We start from the raw sequence: 19,047 nt of genomic DNA, 5'->3' as shown, positions 1-19,047 counted from the left end.
AAGAGCTTGCTTGGGGGTTTTCTCTAGGCACACCTTAGAGGGATGTGCACCTGTTGGGTGTCTCCGTGTTCATGGGATGAGGGGTGCCACACTACCCCCAATTGCCGTGATCTTCCTGGCACTTCTCAGAGGCCATCCCCTTGAATTTAGAACTGAACAATTCTCATGAACCAGGGCTTGAGGAGGTAGTCATCCACTCCTTCACATATCCCAAAACTGAATCCTGGAGTGACCTGGACCAGGAGAGGTCAGTGTAATTGGCCACTGATAGACTGATGTGATTGAGATGTGCCTGCAGTGATGTACTGGTCCACACTGAGTGACACGGTGAGAAACAGCCTCTAACGTGTGTGCTCATTGGAAGCAGGTTATAGTGGAGGGTGATGGGTTCTGTTTTCTTTCCATGAGGCCCCATGGGATAAATTTCTCATGGATCTCAGCTCCAAGAGCAGCATCCTTTAAGGAACAGATTTAGCATTGTAATATGGTTTCCATGACTCAGCAAGCTGCTCATATCATTCTCTTCCCATCGTCTTCTAGAAAGCACAGAGCCAAATTTTGGGCATTGTTAGCTTGTAATTAGGACCTCATTGCATCCATATTACGAACTAACGTTACTCTTAGTTTCATTTATTTCTCCCATCCTGATTTTCCCTTTGTCCTGCTTTTCTCATGTTTTCATTTTATTCTCTTATGTTTATATTTATGAAAACCACTTTAAATTCTTTCTGTAGCAGGGTATAAACACACGAAATACAAAAATATTTACAGATTGTTAGTTATAAAGATTTAGTAGCTTCCCAATGTGGCAAGATTCTTAGAACAGACATCTTTTAAGAGTAATTAGGACCTTGCCTTCTAGACCAAGGGGCAAATTTACCTCAAGGAAACAAGTTGCACTAATGAGTACTACAAAAAATGAAACGTCAGAGGAAACTGAAATAGCTGCCTCCTGCCATCCTGATGTCTCAATCAACGAAAAATTAATTAGCAGGTTTCCATTTTAAAATGACATCTGGCAAACGTCACTCTACAACTTCTCCAAAATTTTCCACCAAAATGGTGTGGGAAGAGACAGAAAAAGGTGAAAACTTATATAACCAAGAAAGAATGGAAGTCAGCTTGTTACTAGTAAATGGATGGGGACAATTTTTCACTAAGTACAAAGCCCATGCCAATGAATTGGAAAAAAAAGAAAAGAAAAGAAAATTTTTGGAGACTGGTCCACTCTTTCTCTCTCCTAAGTAGTCAGGATCATTGCTGCCCACCCCCACCTTCACGCCCCCATCCCCCCCAGTGTTCTCCCAACCTCAAACCCTGGTTCAGAATGTGAGATAAATGCTCACAATAAAATAAAACAAAAATCAAGCCCTACTCCCAACTCTCACTTCCTCCTAGTTTTATAACCACTTAGAAAATGTATCTGCCCAAAATATTCAGGAGGGCAGAGGGAAGAACTCATCATGGAACAATGTTGCATTCTAGGAGATGTGGTCATGAACATGTAAAGCCCTGCGGGAGAGGGGGAACTATAAACCATGTGGAAATATGGAATGAATTTTGTTCTTTTTCACTCATTCATTCAATCAACATATGCATTTTCAGTTGTAGGTTCTTAGCCATTTGTTCAAAGAAACATATAGCAAGATAATGAGAGTAGGGAAAAGCTCCTCTCAAGCTGGCCAAGGGGAAATGGTTTGAGTATGTTAGATATTGGCAACAGTGGGGTGGAGACAACATTCTCCTCATTTAGGGATGACTAACAGAAAAAGTTAACATGGAATTTATGGAAAAATACTGCAGAGCAAAGGAAACCAAAGGTAGCTTGAAGGCATCATGTTTTACTAATTTTACTAACAAGCAAGACACAATGTCTGATAGTGATTTTGTGCTTTCATTAAGGCATAACAATACAGAATGTCAATGAAGAGATATGGAAAATTATGAGGGAGAAGCACTCAGACTAAGCAAGGCTGTGGCATGCGATGAACCATGAGACTGTTGAGACAAAAGACTGCAGCAACACTGGAAGCACAGCAGTAGGGCTGGAGCCCACATCTGACAATGGTAATCGCAGAACTAATCCTAGGAACACAGATGGGTGATGGGAGGACGAAACTGGAAAGGACGTCTAGAAGGTGGAGGACGAGATCGGAGAAGGGGAAAACAGGGAGAGAAGATCATAGACATGGATGACAGAGAATCGAGATTCAACGTAAGCACTATGGTGGCCTGGAAGAAGTCAGAATCAAAATGACAGAAGGAAACACTCCTGAGTTGAGAAAATACCTGAGTATGCAGAGAAGAGCTCACTGTCTTACGTGCAAGGGTACAAAATGAGAGCACACCACCCTTCTGGAAAAAGGTTTGCGCTTTAAAGGTAACAGCAAATCAAACAAATGTTGGAGAGAAGAGAAAGCCGTTATACAGAAAGGAAAAATTAGGCTGTCTTCAGGTGTCTGTTCTTCATGCCAAAGCAGGAGGTGGTAAAATACAGGCTTCAGGGCTTTGGAGGGAAATTAATTCTGACCTATAGACGTCATCCTACCAGTGGACATTGGGGGTCGGGGTTCCAGAGGTCAGAGAACCCGTTCAGCCATCCATGGTAACGGATTACAGAGAGACTCCACGTGCAAAGTTATAGGTGTGGTGAGATCTGAGGCTGCGGACGCAATTAAGAGAATGTGTGACAGGACTTCTGTCCTCAGCAGACTCTACCTGCTAATCAGGGCTGGTGAGAGCATGGGTGCAGCAGGGAGTGGAGCTGCCAGCCTGTGCTGATGTGCCTCCTAGGGACTTGCCAGACTCAGAAGGGACAGAAAGTAAGAAAACCACAGAGCCATGAAGACAACAGTAGAAAAGAGTAGGGATGTTACAGAAATGAGGCCTGGCAGACATGAAGGCGAGGGAATGTGAGCTTCTGGGCAGGACCTTGTCTGTCCTGCTGACAACCAGAACAATGTGCATGTGCACATGGAGTTTGCCCTCGACAAACAGAGAATATGTATTCTTTTCAAACACATGTGTGCAGTAGTCATAAAAACTGGCCATAGATTGGGTCACAAAGGAAATCCCAACAGATTGCCAACAGCAAAACCACATAAACCATATTTATTGCTCTCAATGCTGTGAAGACTCAAAATTAGAGTCAAAAACAAAGCCAAACCAACCAGATTTGGTTTGCATTGGTTTCTTTTGCAACTAATGCAAAAGAACTGCATTGGAGGGGAAATTCATTACATATTCACCCACATCATCTCTGTATAAAAAATGTATATATATGTATATATGTCAGCTTTTCAATTTATGAATCGAACAGTTTTTGTTTTGCTTTTATATTAAGTAATAGTTTCCTCTTACTTTCCTGTTTTCTAATATTTTCTAATACATATGTTTTCTACATAATCTAACATATAAAATTCACTTCTAAAACTGCCTCTCAGTAGGGGCAGACCTGGATAACTTTACAGGTGAATTCTTCCAAACTTTCAGAGAATTATCACGTCATGTAAAGTATTGTAGAAAAAGAGTTAAAAACTCTTGCCAAGTCATTAGTATAACCTGATGGCAAAACTGAACAAGATGGCATGAACACAGAAACCTGCAAACAGAAACCAGTTTTTATAGGAAGGATTCAGTTCCCAATATAATTTACGCAACAAATGAAAAGACATCTCAGAGCTAAGCAATCTATTAATGCCATTTACAATCATTAACAGAAGAAAAACTATCTTCTCAAGAGAGGGCAGAAAGCAGTTGATAAAACTCACATTCCCGATTTAAAGTGTTTAGGAAGCCAAGAACAGGCAGATGCTTCTCAGTTCTGAGGATATCTACTAACCATAGAGGAGGCAACATACTTGACCATGTAGCAGGGCAAGCAGGTGCGTAAGGATGGCAGCCGGACACAGACCGAATGCCAATGTCACTACTGCTTCGGGGTATAGCCTCGGTTGTCTCCAGGGCCATTTAAGACAAGGAAGAGAAATAAGAGTGAATCATGGGAAAAGCCATAAAAATGTCCTCCATGTGGACAAGATGATGATCTGCCTGGAATAGCTAAGACAATCATGTCAAAGACTAGTAGGACTAAGAATCTATTAGGTGCTAAGTTATAAAACACAAACATAAAATCAACAGTGATCTATACACCATCAGAAACCAATTAGAATGTATAATAGATAAAAGAGTTCTCATCTACAATATCAACAACATGTACAACATATTGAAAAATCTCTAAATGTAAAAAGTAGGAGGCCTTGAAAAAAATCTCTAAAACTTGAGTAAAAGTAAATTGATGGAGACAAATATGACACCATTGGATGGGGAGCCACAATATTATAAAGACATAGATTTTTCCCAAATAGATAAATGCATTTGGAACAATCCAATCAAAACTTAAAAAATTTTTTTTCAAGATTGTAAAAAGTCATTCATGTGAGTAAAGGATTGAGAAAAGTTAAGACACTTTATAAAATATCATCAGTGAAAAACAACTGTGAAGGGAAGACCATCCACCGGATATTAGAGTATGTTACAAAGTTATTAAAATTAAAATTAAGTTGTTTTTGTACACAAATGGGACTTCTGCATCCATGGAACAAAATAGAGAGCATAAGGAAGCCGGGCTCATGGAATAAAAAAAGGTTAATATATATGAAAGGGGGCATCTGAAGCCAGCAAATTAAAGATGAATTATTTACTCATGATTTGGTGACAAAGGCTTATTTTGAAACAATAGGGTTAGATCTGACCACATTATCATCCAGAAAAGCAAAGAACAGAGGAACCAAAGGGCTCACTGTAAATTACATTGCTCAGAATAGTCCCTGCCTGGTGCAAGGTGATAATAAGAAGACTGACTTTTATTGGGCTTATTACTGTTTTAAAATTCTCTACAGGACGTGCATGCCCACTGCTTGCACCCTGGATGGACGGCTCCGACTGCCTGTCAGGAACCACCTCAAGGCAAATCTTTGGCAGGTACTGTGTGGACACGTGCGCTGACATTTCTGTCGCTCACTGTTAACAGCAGGCAACAGGGGAATATGGACAGTAAGAGGATGATGCTGCGAAAATAATGACACCTTTTCAGAAGTGTATTTCTAAATGTCCTATACACATGTGAATGTACAAATACATACCACTGCAGTTATTCTGGGGGAGATGGTGGGGATTTAGGTTGTGGTCGGGGGAGACTATATCTATATGTTCACAGTTCTTTTTTAAACATTATATTCACTTATTTATATAATTAAGAAATATGCAAACAGTTAAAAATACGTCTATATCCCTGAATGTACATGTACACACATATAAGATCTAACCTGAAATATATCTAACCTTATAAAATATATATGTATATATATTATGTATATATATGTGTATGTGTGTGTGTATATACATGTAATTTTTTTTTTTTTTTTTGAGAATTGCCTTAATAACGGAAAAGGGAGAGGAAGGAGGACTTAAGTTAGTGCAACACCACCGCCACCTACCGGGGAGGAGAGGACACTGTCAGGGAGGCAGAGAGAACACAGGCCCTGTCTTCTCCCTCTCAGTGCCTTGCAAAGATGACCCCCTGAAGACAACTTTCAAGCCACCTCCCAACAGACAGGAAGCTTCACATAGCCAGTGGGTGTGGATGCACGGCAAGGGAATCAGGCAGACAGCCCTTAAGACTATCCCTTCGGGCAAGGGACCCAAAGTCTCTGTCAGACAGCCTCCCCTTGAGCTAGAGCACAAGGAGTCATCACTGAATGGAAGCTTCTATTTCTACTGTAGGACTGCAACAGCCCCACAGGACAAATTTGTAACGATCTGGTTTTACAGAGGAAAACACAAGACCTTGGACCAAAGAAAGGATGTTTTCTAGGCTACATATTAGCAGCTCAGGCAGGATTGATGCCTGATTCTGGGACATGAGGGCCTCTGAGTCCACAACTATGTCCACGGGGGCCTCTCCATCAGGGATCCGGCTGATGCATTCGCAGTCATAGCAGACGAAGGTGATGTCCCCACCTGCATCCCCAAGAGCAACCTGAGTTGCCCGCAACCACTGGGGACAGTTTCTGGCTCACTGATCATTTCCCACCTGAGACCTGGGTCTGTCTCTTCTTCTTTGCCTGAAGGATTTTTCAGTTGTGCATGGAGTTGATGCTCCCTTGGGTGGGGCCACTCTGTACCAAAGGCAGATGGGAGACTGGATGAAGACTCCTGTTCTCAGGTGGGGGGTGTGTCCCACATGGTTCTCGGAGGGTCCCTGGTGGGATGCGGCCCCGGTAGTCTATAGCCTACATTAATAGGCCCTTCTCACTGCCCTGGCTCACTCTTGGGGTTCCTGGGATTTCCTTCCACCTAAACCTACACCTGAATCCTTGACTCAGAGGCTGCTTTGCTGAGACCCAAACTAGGGATGCAGGGCACAGTGGCTGACTATTATTGGAGAGGCAGTAGGGTTCCAGAAGTGGGTGTGGTTTCTCCAGGAGTGTGAAAAGTCAAGTTGATGGCAATGTGAGCCTACAGAAGGGAGAAGAACCTAACCAGGTCTTCCATTAGACTCTCAGTTTCAAATGCAATCCATTGTTTCTATAAGGTCATTCAAAGCAAATGGTGTGGGAGTGCATGCAAGCGTGTGTGTGTGTGTGTATGGGTGCATTTTTCTGTGGAGAGAGTCCATAGATTTTATCAGAGTCTCAAAGGAGGTTCATGAACTAATCCTCATGGGCAGAGCCACTGAGGATTCTGAGAGGGGATGGGAGGTGACCAAAAGAATCACAGAATGTGAGTAAACTGTGCCCTGAGTTATCATCTTGAAGTAATATTTACTGAGCCCTATACCATGTCTAGGACAAAGCTTAGTTCATTATAAACATTGTCTTATTCATTCATCACATCATCCTTTGAAGTGGGCGGTAATAGTATCTACATTTACAGATGAAGATACCGAGCCCTAGTCCAAGGTCACACGGCTGGATCTGAAGCCAGGCAGCCTGTCTCTAGACCCCAAACCCTTAGCTCCAAGCCAGCGGCCCTCAAGCTTTAGGACAGCAGAATCCCCAGGAGAGCTGGTGACCACACCTGCCTAAACCCCATCCCCAGAGCTTTTGAGTGGGGCAGGGCCTGGGAGTGTGTATTCTAACTCGTTCCCCACTGCTGCTACTGCTCTGGGGGGGGGGGGGTCACACTGCAAACCCGCTTGGAGCCATAAGCTCTTGTCCCAGAGAGGAGGTCACAGAGCCCTAGAGAGGCGATGGGTGCTATCTAGGCTACTCAGCTACTTAGCAGCAAACAGAGATGAGAATCTGGGTCTGTGAATTCTAACCCTTTCCACACCACTCCCGCTTGGAGGAGGGCACATCCGGCTGAAAAGTGTACACCACTCCGATTACCTGTTGTATGTCCAGACCCTGGGAATGGGCGTTGGAAGAAGACAATTCCTCACTTGGCTCCTCGGAGCCCACGCGGGCCCTTCTCCACCTCCTGGCCTTCCGGTCCATGGCATAGGGGGCCTCTTCAGGCTCGCTGCTGTCTGAGGTCTCCCTGCTGGGGGCCTGGGGGTTGAAGTTCACGTCCAGTTCTCCCTGCAGGCGCAGCTTCTCTGCTGTGGGGTCCCTGGGGGCCTTCCTCGGCAACCAGGACAGTCTTGCCCGGTGCCCAGCTTCCCGGCAAGAGCCTGCAGAGGAGGTCTCCGAGTCAGAACACATGGCCTCGGGGTTCGGAGAGAGCCCAGAGTTGGCGGCTGATGGGCCTTGGTGCAAGCTCTGGGCTTGTGTGGGCTGAGGCTGGGGGTTTCTGGGCTGGCCTCGGGGCCATGGGCACAGTGTACTCAAGGCCTCACTCCAATCAAAGTCCTCCTCGCTGTCAGAGCCCATCTCGTCGTAGGCAGAGGCCACGCTGGAGGCTGCCTCCAGAGCCTGGAACGTGCCACTCTTAGGTTTGGCCAGCAGGCGGGTGGGCGGCAGAGTACCATCCTTCAGGGCCACCCAATTCCCATCGGGGCTCTGCAAAACCTCGGCCAGGTCTGCGGGGGGAGGGAGGGAGGGAGAAACCAGACAGGGCTGTTATTAACTGACGGCAAGACGAGGTTGCCCTCTGCGTCTTCCCCACCGCTGGCTCGGGGCCCCAGGGAGCAGCTGATTCTGGGAAGTCCAAAAGGGCACACCTCTTTAGGAGGCAGAATCGAAGGTCCCCAAGAAGCCCCTTGAGGCCTTGCAGGCCCCAGCGCTCCAGGGATGAGGAGATACTCAGAGGTTGGCTTCCTAGTGCATTTCTGCCTGGGTGGATGGTCCCCTCCATCTCAGAATGGCCCCTCTCCTGCCCTGGGATGGCTGGGTTGGAAAGGCGGGGGGTTGGGGGGACAGCTACTGTTAGCAGCCTCAGGTCTGGCTCTTTGCCCCTTGGGCCATGGCTGTCCCTGGTCGGATGAGAGAGGACTCTGTCACTGGCCCTGGGCTCCCTCAAGGTTAACACACTCTGCCCTTGGCACTCCTAGAGATCTTACCCACAACGGTCTTGTGAGATGGCAGTGTGAAATAAGACATACACACGCACACACGCACACACCAAACTGCCCCCAGTTCCTGTTAATATTTGGTCTTTGACCCCAGTTCCTGACACAGGGCTCCTCAATTAAATCCCTTATAATTTCCTGGGTGACGGGAGTATCTTTTATTCTAAGGGGGTGACTCTGGGCGGCTCCAAGATGGGACTGGCCATCAGAAAGACCAAGCCATGATTAGAAATTCAGAACTTTCAACCCTACCCCCATCCCCTGGAGAAGGAAGAGGGGCTGGAAAATGAGTTAATGATCGACAGTGGCTACGGGAGGAAACCTCCATAAACGTCTCCCAAGTCTGGGGTTCCGAGAGCTTCCTGGCTGGCATGTCTGCGTGCCGAGAGAGGCACCCCAGCTCCTCGGTGCTCAGGACCCTCCAGGACCTCACCCAGTGAACCTCTTCATTTGGTTGTTCATCTGTATCCTCTGTTATATGATAAACTAGTGAACATAAGTGTTTCCCTGAGTTCTGTGAGCTGAGCTGCTCCAGCAAATGACTGAACCTGAGGAGGGGGTTGTGCACAGCCGGTCGGTCAGAAGTCCAAGGGACGACCTGGGACTTGTAATTGGTGTCGGAAGCCACATGGTCCTGAGCCCTTGATGGTGGGATCGAGAGCTACCTGCAGGAAGACAAGGTCAGCACAGAGCTGGAGGCCCCCAGGCCGGTGTCAGAGAACTGGTAATATGGAAAAACCCCACACATCTGGTCCCAGAAGTGTTCTGTGTGAGCCACAGCGGGGGCAGAGTTTATTTCTGCTCGCCATGTAAGTTTACTTTCAACTCAAGGACATGCCTCATTCCGGAAAGGATGTGAGGGAGAAGGCGGTTGGTAATTCCAATCTTCTTTGACAGATGGGAGACAAAGGTGAGCGAGGTTATGTAACTTGTCAAAGGTCACAAGGCTCACACTTGGTCAAATCGGGATGATCTCGATCCAACACCGAGACGGCTCTGGCTTAGAGACTGTGCTGTGGACACCAATGAAGGCACTGATCAAGGTCAGGCTGGAGTGGTCCTCACTTGGGGATCATGGTCCATGTTGGCCCACAGTGGGCTCAGTTTTGCCCAGAGCATCCGTGATGGCAGGTGGCTGGGGCCCCAAGGGTAGACCTGCATGGCAGAGGGTGACAGCTGCTTGATCTTTTTTTTTACAGAAGCTGAACAGGATAGTGCACCCAGGGAGTGAGTAGGATGGACGGTGCTCCTCAGCCATGAGTACCTGGGAAAGCCCCACAGCCTGGGGCACAGCAGTGGCCGACAGAAGCTGTGTTCCTGCGTTAGAAACCTTACAGGACTCCCTGGGGTTTGCGTGATGAGGACCGCGGGACTTTGGAGGAGACCCCCTTGTGTGTGGACACCAGCTTCTGATGAGGACCGCGGGGCCCTGGAGGAAGACCCCCTTGTGTGTGGACACCAGCTTCTGGGCTGGAGGCCTCCAGGGGCCACAGCTCCACTGTGCTGGGACACTGGGGCAGCGTCTTGCAGAGGCTGTTTCGAACACAGATTTCCTACTAGTTAAATGATTACTGTTTTGTGTAATGAAGTAAAAGTTCCCGATGTTTCACAGCGTTGTCCACAGAGTGCTGTATGTGCCAGGACTGCTGTGGGCCACAGCCTTTAGGGAATTCAGATGTTGTTTGAACACATTTTCAGCTGGAGTCCCTGGGGCACATCAGCGGTCTGACTGCAGCTCAGGCTGGCCGGACATCTGTGTTCCCTTTCTTCTTGAGTCAGAAAGTGGGGCTTCTTTTCCTCCAGGAGGATTCCAGGCCCGGGGCTGATTTAAGCACAGTCTTCCTGGAAGTCTGAGGGCCTGGGTCCTGCCTTTCCCTGGCTGCTCCCTCTACCCTTAGGGTTTGTCGCCCCCACAGTCTCCACATGGTAAAGCTCCAGTGACCTCTCAAAGACCTTATCTGCTTGGTTGCTCTTTTCCCAGAGCACTTTCTTATCTCCCTGTACAGATGTGGCCTCCTCCCTCCCTGGGTCTTGCTAGGGTGACAGCCTGTCTCGCTCCTGCCATGACCCAGTCTGGGTTCTGGCTGATCATGTACGTGGCTGAGCCCTCCTCCCGATGATGACAAGGTTCCTTTGCCAGGGGCTGGATCTCAGCGACCTTTTCAGCCTGCTGCATCCCCCCAGCTGATGCAGAGGGAAGAGCAGAGGCCGCTGAGTCAGGGGGCCTGCGTGGAAACCTCAGGAAGCTTCTCAGCCTTGGTACTCTCATGGGTGAAAGGGCCACAGCTAATCCCGCCCTCATTGGGTGTGGGGATTAAATGAGGTAACACCCACCAAGCCAGTTACACGTGCCTGCTCAGTGCAGGAGACGAATTCTTCACAGAGCTTTCCCCCTTATCCGTCCCTGGGCTGCCCTAGAACTTTGGAATCAGGCAGAGCCAGGGCTGAGCCCCAGTTGTTGTCCCCCTGGCAGGGGACCTTGGTCAAAGAGCACCCCTGAGCCCATTTCCTGACCTAAAAATGGGGACAATGCGACCCTCTGTGACTTTCAGAGGATTATTAGAAGACAACATATGTCAAGCCTCGATCGTACTGTCTGCTACCCCTCAATCTTTTTACCTTCTGTCTGCCGAGTTGGCCTCCACCATTGGCCATGTACTGCCTACACAGGGATTCATTATCTACCTATCCTGTATTTACGACTGTGTACCACAGCAACTACTGTCCTTGGCCGTGGAAACGTGCAGAAGAGAGCCTAATGGTGGTGTTATTGCCATTTGCAGGTAACGGGCTCTACCTGTTGTGGTGGTAATGGTCGGTCTTCTGGGGAAAAGGGTTTCTATGTTGCTGGCATTTTCCCAATGCCATGTCCCAGTCTCATGGGTCAGGTGGTGTGGAAGGCAGGGACCACAGAGCCCACCTGGATTTTTCCAGAAATACGCAGGCTTTCTCTCCGAGAGGCTGTTTGTGGCCAGGTAAGTGGTGATTTTGATTTCCCCTGCAGCAGGCGATGTGGGTCTCTTCGGCCTTCACCCTCTGGGCTTCCAATTGCCAGCACTTGCAATTCTTGGCCCGAAGTGTGCTCTGGTTAGCAGAGGCTGCTTGGCTGCCCCAGGGCTGGCGGTCATCACAGCCTCCGGGAGCAGCTCTGACCAGTGGCAGCGGAAGCTGGTGGATTAGTACCCCCTTTCCTTTGCCTGCTACTGCCCAGGAGGGTGTCCTACACTGGTTCTTGCTATTTCCCCGCCCTGCTCCATAAGGAGTCATTTCCTTGCCTTGCCTTTCCTTCCCTGTCTCATGTCCCCTCCTCCCCTGTGTTTCCTGAGCTCACCTCCAAACAAGCCACAAGTCCTCAGATCTTTCTATTAGAGTCTGCACACAAACACACTCCCATGATGCAAAGCAGACTCGCCCTGACTGTGGAGAGGGATCACCTTGAGGGGAGAAGTATGGCCATGCCGCCCTGCCCAGCCCCGGGCCCTATACTTAGTTGTTAAGTCAGCCCTCTGGATGGTCTTTGGAGACCCAACTCCCATGCTGCTTTTCAAGGACACATCCATGGCTTTCTTACCTTAAGAAGCTAGACTTCTCTGTTCTCTGGGCTTTGCAAAAAGCTCTCGTTTTTGAAGACTTAAACTATACTAGAGCTAATTTTCCTGGTTGTCAACCCCCAGTCCCCTTGCCCCGCCACAACAATGACCAGAGGATGCATTTTCTTCACTGCCCTACCTCCAGTCCATGAGCAGTTCTGGAACCTGCCTGGGGCTTGTAAAGACTACTTATTGGTGAACCCAGGCACCCACAGGATGCGGGGGCAAGACTGCGCACGTGATGTCAGGCCCTCCACAGCCCTGCTGTCTGCATTCTCTCCTGGGGTCACAGGAGGAAGTCACATCAGGAAAGCCCCCACGAATGCCACTCTGTGCCTGGCTCCCGGGCTGGTGGTGTTACAGACGTGGTCATGCACCTGCCTTTGACACCCACTACCTGGAAGGCAGGGATTCAGTCTGTCGCTGGCTCCCCTCTTCTGCCTTTCACAATCCCAGTTCACCACATTCCGTTCGTTCTCCTGAGGAAGCTAGAAGCTGGCCAGCTTTTGTCTCCACAAAAGCATAGCGGGCTTCCTGAATGCCCACCCTTGTGAAAGCCTGGTTGTAAGGAGCGTGGTCGGAACTGCTCAAAGCTATACTCAGGTCCCACTACCACACTCTCTTAGTCCTCTGGGAATAGGCGTCGAGGACCCTGCACCCTTCATTCTCTCCTCTGTCCAGATTCTTTCTCTTCTGTGGCTGTGCGGCAACAACCAGTCAGCGACTACAGAGCAGAGCCCGTCCCTGATGGCTATTTCCAGCCCCGAGCATGTGCTGTGTCTATAGTGGACGCTCATTCAAGGTCTATCAAGGGGAAATGTGTCTGGGGAGGCATCCACTGACTGCTGTGAGCTCTTCCGGGGCTCAAAGTGGACCTGCTGTGGTTTACTCAGCCCACGGTGTCCCTCTAGCTGACCCCAACTGTGAATTAACAGGCTCTGGAAGCCACCTTTCCCCTGGGGCATGAGTAGAACTGCGGAAATAGCCAATGGCCATTAACCAAGATGACCTCTACCTTGGGTCTCCTCTCTTCTACATTTCTGCTCTGCTGAGACTGGGCCCTGTTCCCAGGTATAATCCGCTTCCCGCTAAATGGATCGGACACTCCTCGAGACCTGTGGGGTTGGTCTGGACATTTTAGCATGTCAAGGTCAAGCATTCCTCAGAAAAACCAGTGCTTTATAGTTTTGTTATTTTAAATCTCTATCCTGAGAGATGTGTGGAGTTTTTGAGAAGAGTGTGAAATCTTTTCTGTGTGTGATATGGTTGAACTAAATTTTATGTTTATGTACCACTAATAGATAATTACATGGGTGCTTTATTTTACAGAAAATTAGGTAAAAAGAAATCATGTTTTGAAAATCAAAACCCTTTCCAAATTTATTTGGAATGCTCCTAAGTCAGCAGGGAACTATTTTGTGAAATGGAGTGTTTTCTAGAAGTTCTGATCATCTCCTCTAAACTTAATCGTGTGTAAGCGTGAATTTTGAAAGGCTATTTGTTGTGGTATTGTTTATTTGTTTGCCTTTATGGAGGGAGGGACACTTATTATCATGCAGTAGTTGAAAAAGCCTGCAAATTGGAGCCATAATGTTTGCATTTGGCCACATTAGCCGTGGAATCTTGAACAAGACACTCGCCCTCATTGTCCCTCAAGGTTCTTGTCGGCTACGTGAGAGAATGGTAACTCTCCGTAGCGCTGTTGGAGGAATGAATAATGTAATGCCTGCAGATGGACCCTGTTCATGGTAAAGTGATTTTTAGAGGGTAGTTATTTTTGTTTATGGAAGATAAACATATGCCCTGTGGAATTTTAGAGCCCCCTCTCTGTGGGAACTTTCAGTCTCTGGTGAGAGATAGAGGAAGGAAGAAAGCCTATGAATGAATGAAGAGATACTCTGGGCAGCAGGAGGAAAGGAAAGAAAAGCTTACTTAGAATGGAAAAAGGCACTTCAAAAACAAAAACCCAAACCATATACATAAATAGGGAACATTTCATGTGCTCCCAGAATCTCTGCAGATTCTACTGACGGGTGGGTTCTACTAAAAGGTTCACATGGAAATGATCTGTTTTGGGAAATTTTTAGAATGACTGTTAAAAAGCATTGCATGCTTTGTGGTTCTTTGCACCTTGAGGACAATGGAATTTGTTTCAATAGCTGTGGATTCAATATTTTCCCTTAGAGAGTAGAAACGATAGCCCAATCTTTAAAAACCTATTTCTAAGGTGAGAATTTTGTTGCTAATTTTTCTGGCTGTTGTTCAGAAACAGATTCTAGATCTGACATACAGTGGGAATTGAGAATCCTCTCATGGCTTCTTTTGTGAGGACAACGCTCCTAGCTCCCGTTACGTGCGGTCGGGTGAGGAGAACAGACCTGTGCCAGGGCAGAGCGAGCATCTTGGCTTAGACAGTCACGGAGCCCAAGAGACCCAGGTGACCTGAGCAGGGGACTTCGTGGTCCTCAACTGTTAGCCATGTGGTTCCAAGCACCTCCAGCCTTTGGATGTGTAACTTTGGGAAAGTGACTCAGCTAATTGGAGGGTCTTCACTGTGAAGGATTACGTGACGTGACTGGTTTATGATGGACTGTGTGTCATGGATGTTGACTCTCTGGAGAGGGGAGATCAAGGGCTTTATGCCAAGGTGGGATGTTCTAGGAGAAGGAGCGGGAAGAATGGGCAGCAGGCCATCCCCAGGAGCCATAGGGATGACAGTTGTCCATCAAAGACTTGTGTGCCCCGTGCCTCTCGTGGCATTACCAGCATTGCTGGGATGCACCCAGCCAGGACACCTGCCAGGCCCTCTGCACTGAAGTTGGGCTGTGTGACTGGTTCCTGTCTATGGGCTGGGAGTGAAAGTGGTGTGGGCCATGTCCCTGCTGAGGTGGTTAGGAAGCAGATGCACTCACTTCTCTGTTCTGCTGGCTGGTGTGAATGACCCAGCAGAAAGCTCAGAGGCCATGGAGGACAGCAGAGCCTTGGGCCTCCACAGGCGTCCCATAGCCAGGACACTGCATTGCACTGGTGTTTTATGAGAACCTAAGCTAGTATGTTAAGCCACCTAAATGTTTGGTTTCTTTTTTATGGGAGCGAGTATCACCCTCACTATTATGTAAGGTTTCAAAAAGGACACTCTTAAAACCAACCCTCACTGAGACCCAAATCCTCTGAACACTGACATAGCCTGCTAGGTTGGATTAGTGTTTCTGGCCTGCATGAGACCTGTTCTGGTCCACGTGGAATGGGAAGCTGAAACGTGGCCAGGCAGCTGAGGCATTCTTAACATCCTGGCCCTGGAGCACCCCAGCCCCCATCGTCCCACAGGTCTCAGCGGGAAGATTGCCCAGTGGAAAACACAACTGCGTTATATGTGTGTGCTTGATAGAGGCCTCATGACTCGGTGGCTCGGCGGCCCCCAATGGGCCCACACCAACTCGGGCTGAGCGGGAAGAAGCCTCCCAACAGCACTCCTGAGACCCACAGACCAACCAGATGCCACTTAAAGCCATTACTTGTCTCGTCCAGCCTGTCCGTGCTCCTCCAGCTGGGCAAGGTCACCTCTTCCCGCAGTGGCTGGGCCTGGCTCCTCCTCGGCTGTGCCTCCAGGGAAGGGGGCTTCAGGGCGCCCTCTCTGGGGAGTGAGAACGCAGACTGGGACTGCTGTGGAGAAAAAAGAGGGGAAGAGAGCGGACTGAGGGGCACAGTCATGGGGAGGGATGCCGTCCGTTTTCTGGTAGACGACACAGTGTGGAGAAGGCATGTCTGATGGTGTTGGTTCTTTCCGCGCTGGGGCTTACCAGCTGCAAACAGTGCGTAACGCTGTATGACAGTGCCAACAGGCCCTGTTGATTCTGCTGAAGCTGGCCAGGTCTACCCGAAAGCATCAGAACCCTAGTGGGTAGTGGCTGCAGACAGCCTTTTATCCAGCCATCTTCCTGGCAACATTTCTTAGGTCAACCGTGCTCAAAAAAGAAAGCACCTTCCCTCGGAAGACCTCCAAATCCAAGTTTGGGCAGCCTGCACAGAAACTTTGGGTGCAATGTCAATCCTACAACAGATTCGTGAGCCAAGTATGGTCCATCCACAAACCTACAACTATTGCAACACGTACCACTTAGCGTCTGAATTAAAGAAGGGAAAAGGAGCTGTTACCTAAGAAGTGGAGGCAGTGAGATTTCAAAGGACAGGCGGAGACACTGTTTGAATCATATCACAGGTACATGGAGGGCGAGGTCTGAGCTGGAGGACAGCCAAGCTAACACACACAACAAGCGGCTTTCAGCTGAGTGCCGCTCCCTTTATTCCAAGGGCAAGAAAGCCTGGACTCTGTCCCTTGTGTCGGGAAAACAAGGTTTTCACAGGGATGGGTGTTCAGGGAGCCACCTATGATTTTACTAAATCCTTAATCTGATGAACAGCTGCCAGAGAGAAAAGAGATCAAAACTGATGGTCAAATGAAGTTAATAAAAATGAAGAAAAAAGTCTTTCTATGGCAAACCCTGTATACTCAGGGAATATACCCCTGACACTCATCCCACCATGGTCTGGCAAGAAGCCTCCCCTTCGATGTAATCCCACACATAACTGCATATACTGTCTTACAGTCCTACTAAAACCTTTCAGTTCTTCCAAAGACCGTGAGCTCCTTGACCGCAGGAATGGTGTTTTGGGTGTGATCCTCTGTTGCTCGTTTGTGACTGAATTTCCAGGACTTCAGACAGAGTTTAGACAGAAAACTCCTTAAGGGAGTTGACCATCCTTTGCCATGTGCAGTATGGAGCCATTTTCTATGCCCTGACTTTGCTATTTTTTTTTTTTTAAATATCTGCCAGCTTCTCACTATAAATCACTGAACACATGCTTACAAAGAAGGAAAAATGACACTGAATGTTTCATTTTATAAGAGGGTCACATGGTATCTTATATTTGTCTGTATGTGTCTTGAAGAGTTAGCTTGGGTCCATTTTTATGGGACAAAAGCGCTCCCCATCTACAAAAGCCTACACCAAGAAATGAAAAGTCCCTGTGGTTCTAACACGGAGGATGGCATCTGTGTTCTTTGTGAGCAAGTTGGGGACCCCAGACTTTTACACTAGATTTCAGGCAAGCCATTGTTTCACACTAGAAGAAAACTATACCTTGACAACCACAAAAGACCCCAAGATCTGGCTTCACTAGGTTTCCAGCCAGGGTGGAAAAGCTCCTGTTCTGAAACCCAGACCGAGTTTTGCCACAAATTCAATACAATAAACATATTTACCAGAAGATGGCGACAGGATAATGCATTTATTCACCAGTTAGCTCTACCTCTTTGGCTCCTAAGAAGTGAAGGGATTCCTGGAGTCTTTTATTTGCTCATGATCCTAGCTGGGCCTTTGTGCCCCCTCCTTTGTTCTCACCCATGACCTCTGCAGGAAGAAGCAGATCTGATAATAAGAGGAAGGGCTGGCCTGAGTTAATGTCTGCCTGTCTATAAAGGGAGAGAGGGAATGGCTGGTCCATGGTCCAGGAGTATCAAGGTGCCAACAAGGTCTTGCAAAGATGAACTTGAGAATCGCGTGTTGAAACAGGTCAGCCTCAACTCTTCAGGCACCAGCTAATGGGTGGTGTGTTTGGCACTGGGTCAATGCCAGCTTCCTCTTGCTCTGTGGGATTCTGCGGGGGGGGCGGGGAGGGGGACTTCGAGTGTTCTGTGGCTCAGTTTTCTCATGTAAAAGGATCAGTGTCATGCCTGGTACATAAAAAGCACTCGAGGAGTATTAGTCAAAATAAGAGTATTTATTACACTCTACCGCTGAGCCGGGACAACATAGGCATTCTCTCACTTGATCTGATAGGGTGCACACGAGGAAACTGAGGCAGGGGTTGAATAACTTGCCCAAGCACATGGTTGGTGAGGCGGCAGAGGCAGGGTCTGACCTGGGGTCTGTGTGGCCCCATGCTGATGTGATTCCATGCCTCGTCCATGCTGTGCCGAGCCCATGCTGCAAGCCTGAGAATACCTTCCTCCTCGCTAACCTGCTCCGGCTGGGAAGGACTTGCCGTTTGAGCCAGTTGGCTCTGATGCTCTGGGCGAAACACACAGCACAATCATGAGACCTTGTTCCACACTTGCTGCCTACCCTGTGTGGGCAGTGGTGTGACTTGCTCCTTGCATCTCTTGGAACGCTCTATTGTCATTATGACGAATAGGACCATCAGCACTGCCAATAGGGCGGGCTCCCTGAGGGACTGACCATGGCACCAAAGTGGTCTTCACTCACAAGGAGGTTATTCCATAAGACAGGAATAGGATGAATGACAACTGAGACAAAGCTTTGCTTTGTGTTTTTGGGGTCTGGCATAGATACTAAATTCAATCCTGTAATTATAAATAATGAAAAATACTTTAGATCTATCCTATAAAAGGAGAGCAAGAAAGAGGGAGGAAGGGACAGACACGTAAGAGGAAAGGGTGAGAAAAATAGAGAAGGATAGAGAGGGAACAGAGAGATGCCTCTTGGTCACTGGACGCATCCTAAGAGCCTGGCCCCTGGGGTCATCACGGTTATTATCAATAGGATCACCAGGTTATTATGAAGATGACTTTGTATATACATGTGCCCAAAGAGGCAGGCATTAAATGAATTACAAGACCCGCACTACAGGCTTTTAGGATACTTCGTCTTAAGGCTTGGAAAGCTGGATGGCAGCTTTGTTGGAGAATCACACAATAAGGGAGGAAATTAACAAGAGAATGGACACATTCAAGTTTCTTCCAAGAGAACAAGGATAACTCCTTTCTGCAGGGGATGGATTGAGTTGGGTTTCCAAGTTAAGCCCAGCAGCCTGGCCTGCAGTGTTCTGAGATTCTGCATAGTTATGCCCTGGGCTAGAGGGGTCCAGGTTGTTGGGAACTGAGAAAAAAGGGGAGGCATTGCCTGGAGGTCACAGGGTTATGGC

At 48.0% G+C, this 19,047-nt stretch overlaps 1 protein-coding gene across 5 annotated transcripts in view; it reads right to left on the bottom strand.

The window, feature by feature from the left end:
• Positions 1–19,047, bottom strand: part of MYRIP (myosin VIIA and Rab interacting protein) — a 390,291-nt gene that overhangs the window by 54,832 nt on the left and 316,412 nt on the right. For all 5 annotated transcript variants that reach the window (XM_082746223.1, XM_082746221.1, XM_082746224.1 and 2 more), the window contains 2 exons: positions 15,618–15,765; positions 7,392–8,023 (listed from right to left, as the gene is read on the bottom strand). In XM_082746223.1, coding sequence (XP_082602349.1) covers positions 7,392–8,023; positions 15,618–15,765 — 780 coding nt within the window. The remainder of the gene's footprint in view (positions 1–7,391; positions 8,024–15,617; positions 15,766–19,047) is intronic.

Source organism: Mustela nivalis, assembly GCF_964662115.1.
Source record: "Mustela nivalis genome assembly, chromosome: 1".
Classification (NCBI taxonomy): Eukaryota; Metazoa; Chordata; class Mammalia; order Carnivora; family Mustelidae; genus Mustela; species Mustela nivalis.
Note: the sequence above shows the minus strand (reverse complement) of the source record. Positions and strands in the feature narration are given on the sequence as shown.